The sequence below is a fragment of the Suricata suricatta genome, chromosome 14, assembly GCF_006229205.1.
Source record: "Suricata suricatta isolate VVHF042 chromosome 14, meerkat_22Aug2017_6uvM2_HiC, whole genome shotgun sequence".
Taxonomy (NCBI): Eukaryota; Metazoa; Chordata; class Mammalia; order Carnivora; family Herpestidae; genus Suricata; species Suricata suricatta.
The window spans coordinates 72,050,976-72,067,497 of record NC_043713.1 but is presented as its reverse complement, the minus strand read 5'-3'; the positions used below and the strand labels follow the sequence as shown (position 1 = coordinate 72,067,497).

Below are 16,522 nucleotides of genomic sequence, written 5' to 3'. Positions count from 1 at the left end.
GGCTGGTCTAGAGCAGCCATCTCTATAATGAGAATCACATTTATAAAAATTTTTTTAACGTTTTTTATTTTTGAGAGACAGAGAAAGACAGTGCAATCGGGAGGGTCAGAGAGAGAGGGAGATACAGAATTCAAAGCAGGCTCCAGGCTCTGAGCTAGCTGTCAGCACAGAGCCCAACACGGGGCTCAAACCCACAAACCATGAGATCATGACCTGAGCCGAAGCCAGGCGCTTAACTGACTGAGACACCCAGGCGCCCCGAGAACCACATTTAAAAAGTCCAAAAATAAAAGTAAATCATTTAAATCAATATATCCAAAATATAACCATTCTACCTGTAGTTAGTCCTGTAAATTCTTTATTTTAGTTAAAATTAACTTGGTACAACCTGGGTGGCTCAGTCGGTTAAGCTTCTGGCTTCGGCTAAGATCACGATCTCACAGTTTGTGAGTTTGAGCCCACCTTTCAGGCTCTATATCGACAGCTCAGAGCCTGGAGGCTACTTTGGATTCTGTGCCTCCCTCTCTCTCTACCTCTCCCCCACTCATACTCTGTCTCAAAAATAATTCATAAACATTAAAAATGTTTATTTCTTTTCATACTGAGTCTTTAAAACCCAGTGTGTATTTTACCTTTAAAGCCTATCTGCATCTGAGCTAACCACATTTTAAGTGCTCAGGAGCCACAGGTGGCTACTGGCTACTGCATTGGACAGCCCATTTCTAGAGGCGAGATCCTTGTGAGAAGGGAATGGGGGTCCACCGGTGATGCTGTAATCAGCTACAGAAGTAGACCGGACCACCTCCTGAACACGTACACCTTCCTTTCAGACTCTGAGAGCAGTCGTATTTGATGAGTCGTAAGACGTAGGTGCAGACAGGTTCTCCGGCAGCTTCTCTCTCTGAGTCACGTGGAGCAGCTCATTCCAGCATCGCCCACTCTCCCCGCGTGTCGGGGGCAGGGGAGGGCTGACACGGGTGCCTGAGCTCCAGGGCGCGGCAGCCACTCTGCCTCCTCCTGTCTTCTGGGAACGGAAGTCTTTCTGTTCTAGCCTCCCTCTCCCACCCCAGAGTGTTGTCAGTCAGAGTGAGTCACCGAGAGGGTCACATCCAGCCATTCCTGTATGTTCCTTCTCCTTTAAGAATATGGTTGCCTCCATCATTTTAGATTTTTTCACTCTTTACGTTAGAGTCCATTGACTCACTCTGAAGGCCAGGTGGCTCTAAAGCCTTTTCCTTAAATAGTGTCCTTTTCCCCCTCTGAATATTTGTACATAATCTAACATGGCCAGGACCTTTCAAAACAAAATACCTAGTGGTTTTTCATACTGGGATATACTACTGAAAGTCTATAAAATCATAAGTGATATGTTTAGATCTGATCGCTAAATCCTATGATGAAAATAGCCAACATTCATGGACCATAGGATTGTTTTAAGATTTTTACCCACATTAACTGACTCCTCACACATTCTCCTTGTTCTTTATACTTGTCTCACATATTGGGCACATTTTTGTGTTCTAAGAGCAACATATATTGAATCCATGGCCCACGGGAACCTTCTCAAACTCGCCCTCTTCCATTCATTCCCCAGGCCCCCAGTTTGCTCAGGCTCGGTTTCTGTTTTTCCCTTGTGCCTGTCCAGCTCCCTGATTGCAGTGTGACCTCTCTACTGGTGAGGACTCTGCAGTGAACCTCTCTTTTACCCTCCTCCCCTGCCATGCCGAACACGGAGGCCCGCACACGACGTGCCTCCTAGCAGGGTGCCCCACTAGCCGGACGTCTGTAGAACGTGTCCCCCGAGGGGGCTCAGGTGCGACAACTGCAAGGCTAAAAGAAGCGGAGTTTTTTGTTTTTTGAAGTTTCCTTATTTTGAGAGAGAAAGAGTGGGGGAGGGACAGAGCGAGTGGGTGGGGAGAGAGAATCCACCGCAGACTGTGCTGTCAGCATGGGGCCTGACATAGGGCTTGAATTCACGAACCATGAGATCATGAACTGAATTGAAACCAAGAGTCAGATGCTTAACCAACTGAGCCCCAGGCACCTCAAAGGAGGTTTCTGGTGACCTCGTGCAGGGGTGTACATAACGGGGCATTGAGGGAAACCAAGCGTCCGGCATTTATGTGTGATCTTTTGATACCGGCCTCCCTCAAGACAGCCCTGCCTCCTTTCTGGCCGGTTAGGCTGAGTCACTCTGGGGTATGGCTCAGGGTGGGATCCTGCCCTTGGTGCCCACCTGGTGATGCAGTCGTCCTCTTGGAAGTGGGAAATAATAAGTTACAGCCTTGGTGGCATTCTCTTGGGGTGTGCTTTTTCCTCTGTCTAGGTGATTGCTTGGTGCTGATCTGCGCCTCTTTCTAACAGAAAATAACTCGATTCCTTTTTTAGAGAACTCTCTTTTGTCTAACTCAGCTCAGTGAGTTTAGCTTGCTTGGACAGCCTTCCTTAGACACAGATGGTTGACACACTGATATGTTGAGCATTTCAGCCTTAGGCAGTTTTCTTGAACACAAAATGGTATTCTTGAAAGTGGAAGTTTATAATACAAATTCTGATCGTCTAAATGTCACTAACATATTTGCCCATTGCCATTGGAGCATATTAGCTAGAAGAGATCCGTTTCCTCCGTAAGTTTTTTTTTTTAACTTATTGAGAGTGAGAGAGGGTGCGCGTGCATGCGAGCGCACAGGCTGTAGGGAAGGGCACAGGGAGCAGGAGGGAGAGAGGCTCGAGCAGGCTCCACACCCAGCGCGGACCCTGATGAGGGACTTGATCTCGTGACTGTGAGGTCATGACCTGAGCTAAAATCGAGAGTCAGACACTTAACTGACTGAGCCCCCCTGTGTTCTTATTACTTTTTTTTTTCCAGCATGGCTTCTGGTGTTTTCTTAAATAACAATTTTTTTTCAGTGTAATTCACACATCCTACCTTTCACACATTTGAAGTATACAATTCACTGGTTTTTAGTACATTTGCAGACTTGTGTGACCATCACCAGAACATTCCAGAACATGTTAATTACCCAGAAAGAAACCCCATCGTGCTCATTAGAGTCAGACTCCTTCCCCCACTCTCACCGCCCACCAGAGTCCCTGACAACCACGCATCCTTCTCTCCCTTGAGATTTGCCTGTTCTGCGCGATTCACATAAATGGAATCCTGCAGTGGGTGGTCATCCGTGCCTGCCTTCTTTCCCTTTTCACCGTGTGTTTATCCGTGTTGTAGAATGTGCCAGTTCTTTGTTCTTTTTTATGGCTTAGTAATACTCTATGGTATGGCCATGCCACCTTTGGGTTGTTTCTATTTTTTGCCTATCATGAATGGTGCCACTGTGAACATTTCTGCGTCAAGTTTTTTGTGTGGGCATAGTTTTCATTTCTCTCTCATAGATCCCTAGGAGTGGAATTGCTGGGTCAGGGGGCACCAGTGTGCTTAACTTTTTGAGGAACTGCCAAATTTTTCCCAAGTTGTTGCCCTGTCTTACGATCCCACTAGCAGTGAATGAGGGTTACGGTTCCTGCATGTTCCCACCAAACCTTGTTGTCTTTTTCTGTCATGGCCCATGTGAGTGGGAGGTGCTCCCTCCCTGCCGTTTGCATCTGCAGTTCCCTGATGGCCAGTGATGTCAACCATCTTGTCATGTGCTTTCTAACCATTTCTGTCTCTCTCTTCGGAGAAACGTCTATGTAGATACGCTGCCCATTGTGTGATTGGGTTATTCATCTTTTGTTGTTGACCTCTGTGAGTTCTTTGTATGTTCCGAATACAGGTTCCTTATCAGGAGATAATTTGCAAATATTTCCTCCTTTCTCTGGGTTGTCTTTTCGCTTTCTTGATGGTGTCTTTTGAAGCACAAAAGTTTTGAATTTTATTCACGACCTTTGTGTCCTAAGAAATCATTGCCTAACCCAAAGTCGCAAAGATTTATTCCTGTGTTTTTCAAAAGAGTTTTGTAGTTTTAGTTATAAAACCAGCATCTAGGCGTATGATCCAATTCGAGTTCATTTCTAACACCTGGTATGAGGTAGGAGCCATTATCTTATTTTAATAATGTTTATCCTTTTTTCTGATCTTGGAGGCGATACATGCTTACTGTAGAAAACCTGGATAAAACAAAAGAATAAGGAAGAAAAAATGTTTCTCATGATTTGACAACCCAGAGATGTATTGTTAACATTTTCCTAAATTGGTCTCCTTGGTTTTTTTTTTGTACTTATATATACTTATGGGTTTATACACACATTTAACTATTGTCATAATATATATTTAAAATAAATCACTTCACTAAAGTGTGAATTCTTGGTGACCTGTCACATAGTGAACACACCTGCATAAGCCTCACCCCCGTGGAGAAATAGAACAGTACCAGCATGCCAGAAGCTCTGTTCCTTCCTTCCTCCCGTCACTGCCTCCTCCCTGGTCTCCTATGGACGTGGTTTCTTCTCCTGCCTTTGTTAAAGTTCATTACAGCATTGGGGCGCCTGGGTGCTCAGTCGGTTAAGCATCCGACTTGGCTCAAGTCATGATCTCACGGTTTGTGGGTTCAAGCCCCCGTGTCGGGCTCTGCGTCTGGAGCCTGCTTCAGATTCTGTGTCTCCCTCTCTCTGCCCACCCCCCCCGCCCCCCACTCATGTTCTGTCTCTCTCTCTCAATAAGAAATAAGCATAAACAAATTTTTAAATAAAAAATAAAGTTCATTACAGCATGAGTATTCTCTGATGTCAGTAAATTTCAAAACTGATTTTTCCTAGTGCATCCCGTGGTTATAGTGTCACTGACTCAACATTTCCCCTAGTGGATGTCCCCATTTTTAGCCTTTAGTTTTTCCAGAAGTCCTGGGAGGCATGATTTCAAGGGAGTTGGGGGCGTTGGCAGAGCGGTTCTTTGGTGCTGGGGCGACATGCGAACCCGTGTGAATAAGGCCACTGTCTCTGTGTAGCCCTGTGATCGCTGCACAATTTTCAGACAGTCTGATCCGGCCCTTCCTCGTCCACATCATGTCTGTGCCTGCTCTTGTGACTCACCTCAGCACCGTGACCCCTGAGGTAAGTGGCTCCCTGCTTCCCACCCCCAGTCCATTTTTGCCATTCTTCGTAGGAATTAGAGAGGGAGAGTAAAATGTTTTCTCTGTTCATTTCCACCCCTTCTCCTGATACTCGTTCTAAGCCAGCAGCCGCTGTAGGCGCACTCCTGTTAGTGGCCGAGAGACTCAGGGCCTCATTTTTGTCGTTTTCTTCTGGCCACTGAGAGCATGCTTGGCATCTAAGTGTTGATGTGACAGCGATCAAGGTCGTGCTTTGGTGGGGACTCTGCCCGTCGCTCCCGCCCTAACAGTCTGCAATTGTTCACAGCGCCTCACTGTTTTAGAATCTCATGACATGCTTCGTAAATTCATCACATTTTTAAGAAACGAAGATCGATGCCGTGACGTATGCGAAAGCTTAGAAGGATGCCATACGCTTTGTCTAATGGGTGAGTATCGCTGGCTGGGCGTCAGGAAGAGCCCGAGTGTTTTTGCTTTTTACCGCTCTGGAGATCATGGGTTGTTTTAGTAACAGTTGGAAGCACTTAACAATAAAAGGCATGTACTCAGATACATAAAACAGACACGTAGAATTGGAAACTGATGGAGATTATAGTGATCGGGCAACCTTGTTGAGTGACAGTGTTAGATGTCGGCCCTCAGCGTCCTGAGAGCCGAGAGAAGACAAGATGGGACGCCTCACCCGGGTAATTCTCATCTCGAGAGAAGAGGGAGCGCACAGCTGGGCCGCGTGTGGATCAGAGCTTGCGTCGTCTATTTTACGTTTTCCTTATAAGTAAAGAAAGGACAGAAGCGAATGGATAGAGCCTAATTCCCACCACTTAGAAGTGGTTTTTTTTTTTAATATAAAAAAAGGTCCTTGGGGCTAAATTTTAAGGGGGTTCATGGTGCGTGACTTCGATGAACACTGAACGAGAGTGATTTCCCAGGAGTTGAGATGTCCTTCCAAAGGTCATTTCTTACACTGACTCTCGATTTTCAGACCTTAGTGTCATACCGAAGTGCTCTGCGCTAACTAAAGCTCCCTCACGTCTGCATAGCCGTCCGCACGCCATCCTCACAGCAAGGGCGAGGCTCAGGATTCCAGTCTTCTAGCTGGGGAAGCGGGTTCGAGAGGCGGGCTGAGGGTCGCACAGCTCCTCTGCGGCAGGGCCAGGGTTTGAAACCAGGGGCACCACGGAGCGGCCCCAGCACTGCCCGCTGCCTCTTCACAAGGAATTTCTCCCTGCTCGTGGCCATGGCCGCGCGGCCCCCGGAGGAGGGCGGAGGGCGGGGCTGTGAGGTGACAGGCGGGTCTGCCGGGGCTCTGTGCGCTCCACCCTCTCTCCTTGTAGGCAACCTTCTGCAGCTGGGCTCCCTCAGCCCCAGGGTGTTAGAGGAGGAGACGGACGGGTTCGTGAGTCTGCTGACCCAGATGCTGTGCTACTGTCAGAAGTACGTGTCCCAGAAGAAATCCAACCTGACCCACTGGCACCCCGTCCTCGGCTGGTTCTCCCAATCTGTGGACTACGGGTAAGTCCCAGGGCAGATCACCACCTTTCTCGTGCCCTGCCTGCCTCTCACCACCTCCCCATTCCTCTTTCCGTCTTCTAGCTTTTGTTGTTTTGTTTCTTGTTACTCGAGTAGTATGTAGTCACTGGATAAAATCTAGATAAGATCAAAAGAGAATAAAAGCCATCCCATTAAGCTGCTACCCAGAGACAACTGTGTGAATATCCCTTCCGTTTCTTTTTTTAACCTGTAAATATCAACAGTGGTTTGGTTTTGTTTTTTTAAGTTTACTTACCTTGAGAGAGAGCACGCACATGCATGGGAGGGGGGGACAGAGAGAGGGAGGGAGGGAGGGAGGGAAAGAGAGAGAAAATCCCAAACAGACTCTGTACCATCAGTGCAGAGCCCCATGTAGGGCTCCAACCCACAGACTGTGAGATGTGACCTAAGCCAAGATCAAGTGTCGGATGCTCAACCGACTGAGCCACGCAGGCGCCACTCTGTAGATTTTTTTGAGATCACTTTATTTTGTATTTCATTCTTTAGTAAATTGTGAGCCTTATCTGTCAACCATACTTTTTCTGTATCACTTTTCCTGACTCCCTAGCCTGCCATATTTTGGAGAAGCTAACCTAAGACACATGACAGAGAGGGGTAGAGGTCTCTTCAGATCCTTTTCAAGAGGTGGAATATAAATTTAAAATGTTTTAACTAAAAGACTCAAAAACTTTAAAAATGGTAGGCTAGAAGAGAGAGGTTAAATAAATGGCGTCATTGATTTGAGAGTGAAACCAGTCCCCCGGGCTCAGATGAGGCAGGGCTAAGATGAGGCGGGTCTTGGGACTGAAGGGACTGGGGCTTCCAGCTCTTTTCCTGTTCAGGTAGCTGCCTGGTCCCTGGCAGACACCCTGGAAACAGAATGAGGGCGGGGGGAGGAGATCCCAGGAGTCTCCCTGTCCCTCGTACTGGAGTGCCGTCAAGTTGGAAAGGCAGACGGCCAGCCAGTGACGGGCCCCAGTGCAGTACCCCAGCCTGAAGAGAGTGGAGCATGTGTGCTGGGGCCTCAGGAGGGAGCTTCTGGGATGCGGGAGGGGCAGGAGGACAGCCATGAGCAGCCTGCTCTGCTCCAGGTGGCCTCGGACAAGCCCCTTCACCCTGCTTTCCTTGCCTGAAACACGGGGGTCGTTTCACAGTCTCTCAGACGGTGGTGTTTCTGAGGATTGAAGGAGATAAGGCATGTGAAGCACCTGCCTCTAGGCCGGGCTCGTGCTCACGGGTGTTTCCCCCGTGGAGTCGGGAGCCAGGGGAGCCTTCTTAGGACCTTGAGCCGGGAGGTGATGAAGGCGGCTCTCGGGAGTGTGAGTCCACTGCGAGGGCTGTGGTGTTGGAGGAGCGAGGAGACTTTCAGGAGCCGGCGGGTCAGGGAGACTCGCAGGCCCGGCCTGTAGGCTAGAGGTGAAGAGGTGGATGGTGCAGCACTGAAGTACGGCGGGCGGGGCCTGGAAGCCTGGGCGGGGCGGCAGAGAAGACACCGAAGCCAGTGCCGTATGCGTCGAGGTCCCCTTTCTCTCACCCTCGCACTCGCCATGTTGAGTGGCGAGGTGTAGCCACCCCTCGGAGCGGAAGGCCCACTGGGGAGCTGAGTGGGCTCTCCGGGGCCGTCCATCAGCTGGAGCTGACCCCCGGCCTCCTGCTCTCTCCTAGCCTTAACGAGTCCATGCCCTTGATCACCAAACAGCTGCAGTTCCTTTGGGGGGTGCCCCTGATCCGGGTCTTCTTCAGTGACGTCCTGAACAAGAAGCTCCTGGAAAACCAGGAGCCGGCGCAGGCGCAGCTGGCCCCCTCACAGAACGTGCTCCCCGTGAAGAGTAAGTGGCCCTGGCTGGCTCGGGCAGTCCTGCCTTCTCCCCTCTGACTCTGTGACGTGCGAACTTCTCCCACAGAGGTTTTAACTGCTGATCCAAGTTCACATTTAGCAAAACCGCAGTAGAAAATCCTGAGGAATAGAACAAGGACCAGGGAAGTATCAATAGGGGAATGAGACTGAGGTCATGTGTAGAGAAGATGGATGGTCTACAAGGGCCATGGTGGTTGTCTCTGAACTTGCATTTGGCTCAGAATTTCTAATAGCTAAAATGAAAAGGAGGTGTGGGATCTTTTCTTACTCTTCACTAGCAGGAAGAAGGAAGGCCTATTGCTTAAATTTTAAAATTTTATTTAAGTTTGTTTATTTTGAGAGAAAGAGAAAAAGCATGAGTAAGGGAGGGGCGGAGAGGGAGAAAGAAGGTCCCAAGCAGTCTCTGTGCTGTCAGTGCAGAGCCCAACACAGGGGCTTGATCCCACAAACAGTGAGATCACTACCTGAGTCAAAATCAAGATCACCACCTGAGTCAAAATCAAGAGTCAAACATTTATCTGACTGAGCCACCCAGGTACCCCCCAATTTTTTATGTTTATTTATTTATTTTAAGAGAGAAACCCAAGAAGGCTCTGTGCTGTCATCGCAGAGCCCAATGTGAGGCTCCATCTCATGGACTGTGAGATCATGACCTGAGCCCAAACCAAGAGTCAGACACTTAACTGACTGAGCCACCCAGGTGCCTCGGATGGTTTGTTTCTTAAGGGAAGTAGAGCCTTTCTGAGATCCTAACCATCAAAAACGTCTTCCACGTGGGATCCATATGCAGAGGACACTGGGGCACAGGCTGGGCCACCTCCGCATGCCTCCTACAGCAGAATCAGTCACAGGTTCCGTGGAAAGATTTCTTGTTGCCCACTCTGAGAAAAGTTCAGAAAATGCCAGTGACAGAATTCGGTGGAGTCCCCCGCCTGTAGCAGATTTCCAGGGTCAGGGTGACTTTTCTTCTGCCAGCCAGCATGGTGCAGAGCCACGTCTTGCAGCTGCCCCGTGGGCAGGGGCCCAGTGCCACTCCAGCAGGGTGTCCATGTAAGTGGGAAGGTCTGTGACTTCAGTGAGCACAACCCAGACCAGGTGTCAGAACTTGAGGTCGATGCTGCTTCCCTCTGAAAGTGGAGAACTGGGGATCAGCCAGCCCCCACCTTCGCCCACTGTCCCCTAGTACAGTCGAGTTGTTACCTTGTGGGCTCTGAAGTCCAGTGGCGAAGTAAAAGCATCCCCTGATGGAATCACATGTACCTGGCTTGTTCTGAAACATTTTCTGATGTTCTGAAAGGGTCTTCGGGTCCCACCTCAAAGCCTGTTGTTAGTGCCTTTCTGATTTATTCCAAAGAGAGAACTTGAGCCAGAGCAGCCGCCCCCCTGTCCAGCCCTGCCTATAGATGAGGCACTTTATCGAATGCTCTTACAGAGTGAACCTGGGCAGATGGCTGAGCATCTGCTCACACACCCCTTCTCCTCTCCGTGCCAGACCTCCTGAAGCGCGCGTTTCAGAAGTCCGCGTCGGTCCGGAATATTCTCAGGCCTGTTGGGGGCAAGCGAGTGGACTCCGCGGAGGTCCAGAGGGTCTGCAACATCTGCGTCCTCTACCAGACCTCGCTGACGACGCTGACCCAGATCCGGCTGCAGATACTCACAGGTTTGGGGGCCTGAGGCGCGTCTTCTGTCTCCGACATTTGGGGAATGGCTTTCTTCAGAAAAATCTGATTTTCTTCTGACTTCCTAGGCTCAGTTAATAGACTTCTTCTGAAGGAGGTCGTTTTTGAGCTCTTCCCCTTAGAGGCTGGCACACCTCAGCTAAGTGGCTCACACTAGCCTCGGTCCCGGCGCCGCCGGCTTCTTCCTGTGGCCTGGCTCTTATTTTCATCGTGAAGTGCTAGTTGCTTTCAAGCGTTAATGTTTTTGTGTGAATAGAAAACTAGAAAAAAAAAAAAAGAAAACCTAGACCATATTTAATCCTATTGCCCAAAGATAATCACCTGTGCCTGAGTGAACTACATATATATATGTATTTAGATCAAAATGCCTAGTTGTACCCTTCCCATTAATTACCGTTTCCATTAATCACTTTAGAAGCATGTTATCCTGGTCAGCAGTTCTTCCAAAATGTCATTTTTATTGGCCACGTAATATCTCATCCCACGGGTCTGCCCAGCGTTTTCCTTCTTAGCTGAGCAACAAGGAGGACGGTCCCCCCGCCCCATGAGCAAGCACAGAGTTTGGGTACGGGGGGCTTTCCACTGCGGGCAGGCCTTGCTCACGGACACTGGTATTACGGGGACAGGCGGTCTGGAAGCCATAAGGCTATTGACTACATAAAGGATTTAGAACTTTTCTGTTTCATTTTACCTTTTTTCATATCCTAAACTGCCACCACCTCTCTCTTTCACGCTTACCTCCTCATCTTCACGCGTTGATAGAGTACCTGTGGGTGCCAGGCCCTGAGGATACAGAGCTAAGACGGCGCGGGCCCCTTCCCCAGGGGATTCGAGGAGGGAGGAGATGAGCTGTACGCAAGGGAAGAACGTAGGGGCTGTGATACGGGCTCTGTGACTGTGGAAGTGATGGCTTGAACTGAGCAGGCTTTCCCAGCCTCAGCACTGCTAGCGTTTTGGGCCCGATCATTCTTTGTGGTGGAAGCCATCCTGTCCAGTGTTGGGTGTTGAGCAGCCCAGTTGTTACAGAGGTCAGCAGCACCTCCCCGTGCCCAGTTGTGCCAACCCTGCCTGTCCCCAGACACTGCCAGAGGCCCCCCACGGGGCAGCACAGGAGTAGCCTGGGGGCGGGGTTGAAAGCAGGGGCATCTGGGTATGTCTTAGAAGTCGTGTCTGCAGGTCCTAGAGGAAGATCGGATTTGGGGGAGTGACAGCTAGAGGCTTCAAGGATGAAGCTGGATGGTTGGCCCACGCAGCCTGTGGATGGCGCTGCATTTGCCGACTGGAGAGGCCAGCTGGGAGGGGGCCTGCTTGGCTGTGGGGAGTGCAAGGCGCCAGGCAGGCCCGTGAGTGGACTGTATGGGGGCACAAGCAGAGGCGTGAGCAGAGGCGTGTGTGTAAGGCCCTGGGCCCAGGGTTCCCTCAGGAGAGGGCAAAAGCTGCCAAAAGCAGCACCCAGTGTGAGGGTTTGAGAAGCATATTGAGGGACATGATTTTGAGGTGATGGCCTGTGTTCAGCTTTTTGAGGTGACCACATATTCAGGCATCCCCCATTGTCCTGGTGAGAGAACCCAGAAGTTCTCTTGGCTAACTTGAAAATCCATCCTTTTAAGAATGAGATAAAGTAAAGTGTTGGTAGAATATTCGCTCTGTTTAGCGACACTCAAAGCAGATCGTGTGAGATAACACGTTTTGCTCCGCTCCTCACGTGGGTGCGTGTGGCAGCCAAGTGCTGTCCTCGGGCCTGCTCTCCAGGCCCTGCGTCTTCGCTGCTGTTGGAGTTGCTCAAGACGCAGCCCTTGTTGAATCCGTGTCGGAGGCTGCAGACGAGCATTTTCATCGCCGCCCCCCCCCCCACCCCGTGAGGACCATTCCCAGAACACGACAGTGCTTGCTCTTCCTTTGTTGTCCTGTGGGAGGACCTTTGTGGTCTCCACAGTATAACTACTCACTCTGCTTCTGTCTCCATCTATCTTTAAATTCTGAGGGTTCTGTGTCTATAACCACGTCATGCTCACTTAAAAACGTGACCTCCAACCTTTAGGAATAATAGCTAAAGTGGGCACTCCTCTCTGGTTCCTTCAGAGCCCCCTCGTTTAAGCATTTAGCAGCATTGATTGAGTCCGTCATCCTCGTCCTCCAGGCTAATATATCTTCCTGAAGCAGTTTTTTGTTCAAAATCAGGTAATTCAGAGTGCCTGATTATAAGGTCTCCAATATAAAGTGAAATAGGAATAATTTGAGGTACACACCTTATTGTGTATTCAGAGGCACATGGAATTTCAAAGCCAGGCTCTCTTGAGTCAATAGCTGTGCTAATAGACTTAACATGTACCAGTGATGTAGGCTGTGTGTCTGAGGCCTTGTATCCATTGGGAAGCATTCCTAAAATGTCCTCGGCTTCACCCAGGGTTAAATGATCACAGGATCTCTCCTTCAGCCATTCATAGCTTTCCCATGTTTAACAAAGGTAGAGTAGTAGAGGAGAGGAAAGCTTTGCTAAGTGTAGGTGAGCCAGAAAGATGGTTTAAAGCAGGGCTCAGCAAACTACAGCCTGTGGGCCAAATGCGGCCCGCCACTTGGTTTTATAAATAAAGTTTTATTGGAACACAGCCCATCCATTCATTTACATCTTGACTGTAGCTGCTTTTGTGCTATGCTGGTAGTCTTCAGTTGTGTGACAGACAGGGTTTTAGGCCAGGCCCACAAGTACTCTCTAGGCCTTTTCAGAAAAAATTTGCTAATCCCTGATTTAAATATAAACACTGAGTCAAACAGACCTGGGTTCCTCTTCTTGGCTCTGGTCCTTATTGGACTGGGTGATTTGGGGCTAATTACTTCGCCTCTCCAGGCTTCAGTTTCTCCCCTTATAAAATGGAGGTAACATTGGATTTCACAAGGTAGAAAGGTGATAATGCATGCAGAGTACTTAGAATGACATCTGGAACGTAGAATATACCCCTTAAACGTTAGCTGTTACTGCCTTCGTTACTCTGGTGGCGACCATGATTTTCTTAGTAATTGCACCTTCTTTCACACCCATCAAATGTCCACTACTAGGAGTAAGTGTTTTGTTCCCCCAGGGGATAGGAGAAAGCAGGAACCAGAGGGAGCCCCCACCTGAAGCTTGGGTTTCTCTGTCCTTTTCCAGGACTCACTTACCTTGATGACCTGCTCCCCAAACTATGGGCGTTTATCTGTGAGCTGGGGCCCCACGGAGGGCTAAAGCTCTTCTCGGAGTGCCTCAACAGTGACACAGAAGAGTCCAAGCAGCTCTTGGCCATGCTGACGCTGTTCTGTGACTGCTCCCGGCACCTCGTCACGTAGGTGGACTGCTGTGGGGCTGGGTTCCTGTCCTAGAATGTGGAGAAGCCCAGTTACAGTGTCAGTAAGGAAGCGGTTGCTGATGTGATTACCGCCATCCTCCAGACCTGAGTGGCAGGGTTATTAGGCAAATTAGATAAGAAGATGTTTACAGAGTAGGCAGCACGTGGTTGGGGTTCAGCAGTTCTTAGTTCCATCCTCCCAAGGGGAGCTGGGTCAGTAACACTGAGTGTGGGCTCTAGGGTCTCCCGGAGCTGGGTTCAAATCACTGCTCCACCATTTACTTGCTGGGTTAGGCAGTTACCAGGAGAGCTCCACGGCCAGAGTGCGAGGATGCAAATCCCCGGCGGGCCACTTCCTGAGATGGCCTGGGCCAGGGGGCTCCGCCTTTCTGAGCCTTTGTTTCCTCGTCTGTAAGGGGAAGGAGGGTAGCACACGCCTCTGGGCCATGCGGTGAGGATTATAAAGCACACAAAGTGCTTAGCGCAGTTTGGACACCTAGCCAGGGCTGTTCTTGTCATTCTTATCAGCTGACCTAGGCAAGGTGCTTAACCACCCTGAGCTGCTTCCTTCAAAGACTGGAAATCGTTTCAACCATCTGATAGGGAGCCCGTGAGAAGAGGAAAGTCCAGTTCTCACTGTAGGGCCTGGCTTAGAGTGGGAAATTAACAAATGTGAGTCCGAGACAGCTCTTTTGTTTTTTCAGCTTCTGTGTCTACTTGTGTGTTTGGTATTCTTTTAATTCCATTTTTTCCCAAAGGTTAGTAAGGAATTAATAGAATGGACCCCAGGTAGTTACATTCATGGTAGAAGACATCGGGTAGGAGGGGACCAGGGACATGTCAGTGGCAGATTGGGTAAGAATCACAGAGAGAGGGGCTCGATGAGCAGTTGGAGGCGAGAGCAAAGGTACAGCACCCTGAAGGGCTGGGTCCAGGGTGACCCAAGAGCGTTCGTGCTCTGAAGTGAATGGAGCAGACTTAGGAAATTCTCAGGTAGAGCTGTACCTTAAACAGTCCATTCATCTGCACATCGTTTCAAACATGTGTTCATTCATTCCCTCATAACATTCTCAGCTACCTACTAAGGGTCACCAGTAGCTGCAGCAGATGCCGGGGAGATTCTGCAGCTTCGCTCAGTGGGCACAGGCTCTCCGTCAGGATTTCTGGAGAGGCACGAGTTAACGTGTCGCAGTCAGAGCCTTATGAATAAAAAAAAAACAGAGGAGTTTATTGTTGTTTTTCTTTCTCAGCTATGGTTTTAGAATTTTCACTATGGACAATTCCAAATTAATAGAAAGTGGAGAGGAGGGTGGAAGGACCCTCACGTGCCCATTACCAGCTTCCACACCTGTCCGCGCGTGGTCGCGTTTGCTTCATTTCCGCCCACACCCACTCTCCCCTCCAGGTTCTCCTGAGGCAATTCCTACCCATCAGAGCTTATTTCGGAGCTTCTGTTTGTCCAGTTCAAAGTACACATCTCATTTTCCCCTTTCCTTGGTGGGCACTTGTGAATACCTTTCCATCTGCTTTAGGATCCTTGACGACATCGAAGTTTATGAAGAACAAATTTCATTCAAACTGGAAGAGCTGGTCACCATCTCCTCTTTCCTGAACTCCTTTGTGTTTAAGATGATCTGGGATGGAATCGTAGGTAAGGTGAAGCTGCCACCCTCGTGCCGCACGCGGGGAGGCCACGGTCGGGAACATCACCTGGTTCCTGGCTTTGCTGCCCATCCCAGCTAACTGAACAGGCACATTTATTCACGTAGTTGAACGTTTTACTTCTTCTGACTACACCCTCTTAAGATAGTAGGTGCAAATACAGGAGTCTCACATCTCCCTTCAGGATGTACGTGTAGGTGTGAAGGATTATTAATGATGATGATTTTGCCCTGAACCTCCTTTTGCTTCCTTGAGTCGATTTCCATGAAGAGAAAACATGTGTCGGCGCAAGCGCCAAATCCAAGCTCTCCTCCTGCAGTGCTTCCAGTTTGCTTAGTACAGAGCCTTGAGATTAAAGAGGTCCTTGGGACCGCCTGCTAGTGGGAGGCAGTGGGGTGATTATCTCTGAGACACTAGGGTCCTGCAGACACTGAGGACATGCCCAGGGCACCTTTTGTTTTGTTATTCCATGTAGACCCCAGAGCGAGGGAGACCAAGAGCTCGGTGGGGTCTGGTGCCTGGCAGAGACAAGACGCCGTCCTCCGCACCAGCCCTGACCAGCTGTGTGTGTGCATTTCTCCCGTTTCATTGGCCCACAGAGACTGCCAAGGGGGACACCTTGGAGCTGTTCCATTCTGTCCACGGCTGGCTGATGGTGCTGTACGAGAGGGACTGCCGGCGGCGCTTCGCCCCCGAGGACCACTGGCTGCGGAAGTGAGGAGCAGGGCTGGCGAGTGGGGGCGCGGGGGCCGGGCTCCCTCCGTCAGGCGGCCGGACCCGCGCTCCGGGGCTGAGGGGTCTCCATCTGTCCCTCATCCTCTGTCCCCCTGGGAGGACAGACCGCCCAGCAGTTGGCATCTGTGAGGATGTGCTTACCCCTGGGGGTGGTTAGGGCCCAGTAAAGGTGACAGAGCCAGGCCAGTTAGCAAATGGGAAGAAAGTTCTTGTAGCTGACTTGAGTGGCAGGTTATGAGAGTTCAGGGGTGGTTTTTATCAACAGAATGAGCAGGATAAAAACTAGGGGGGTAGGGTGGGGAAATCCACTCACAACAACTAAATGTAAGGTGCCTGCAGTGTTCCTTTTTTCAGAGAGCGAGAGCAAGCAGGGAAGGGGCAGAGAGGGCGAGGCAGAATCCCCAGCAGGCTCCGTGCTGTCAGCGCAGAGCCTGGCGCAGGGCTCCATCTCATGAACCATGAGGTCATGACCTGAGCCAAGATCAAGAGTCAGATTCTTAACCGACCAAGCCACCCAGGTGCCCCAAGATGTCTGCAATCTTTTATCAGTGACATGTCCGCTCTTGTGTTGTGGCACTGGAGTGGGTTCTGGCAGACCAGAGCGTAAGTATTTCAGGCTTTCAGACCCGGATCTCCGTTGCAAGAACTCCACTCTGCCTGGAGCATGAGGGCAGCATTGACGTGAGGCAG

The 16,522-nt window shown here is 50.0% G+C and overlaps 1 protein-coding gene across 3 annotated transcripts in view; it reads left to right on the top strand.

Moving 5' to 3' along the window:
• Positions 1-16,522, top strand: part of UBE3B (ubiquitin protein ligase E3B) — a 54,037-nt gene that overhangs the window by 14,007 nt on the left and 23,508 nt on the right. For all 3 annotated transcript variants that reach the window (XM_029921256.1, XM_029921254.1, XM_029921255.1), the window contains exons 10-17: positions 4,941-5,046; positions 5,353-5,473; positions 6,380-6,557; positions 8,241-8,404; positions 9,926-10,093; positions 13,261-13,432; positions 14,968-15,086; positions 15,697-15,811. In XM_029921256.1, the coding sequence (XP_029777116.1) occupies positions 4,941-5,046; positions 5,353-5,473; positions 6,380-6,557; positions 8,241-8,404; positions 9,926-10,093; positions 13,261-13,432; positions 14,968-15,086; positions 15,697-15,811 (1,143 nt within the window). The remainder of the gene's footprint in view (positions 1-4,940; positions 5,047-5,352; positions 5,474-6,379; positions 6,558-8,240; positions 8,405-9,925; positions 10,094-13,260; positions 13,433-14,967; positions 15,087-15,696; positions 15,812-16,522) is intronic.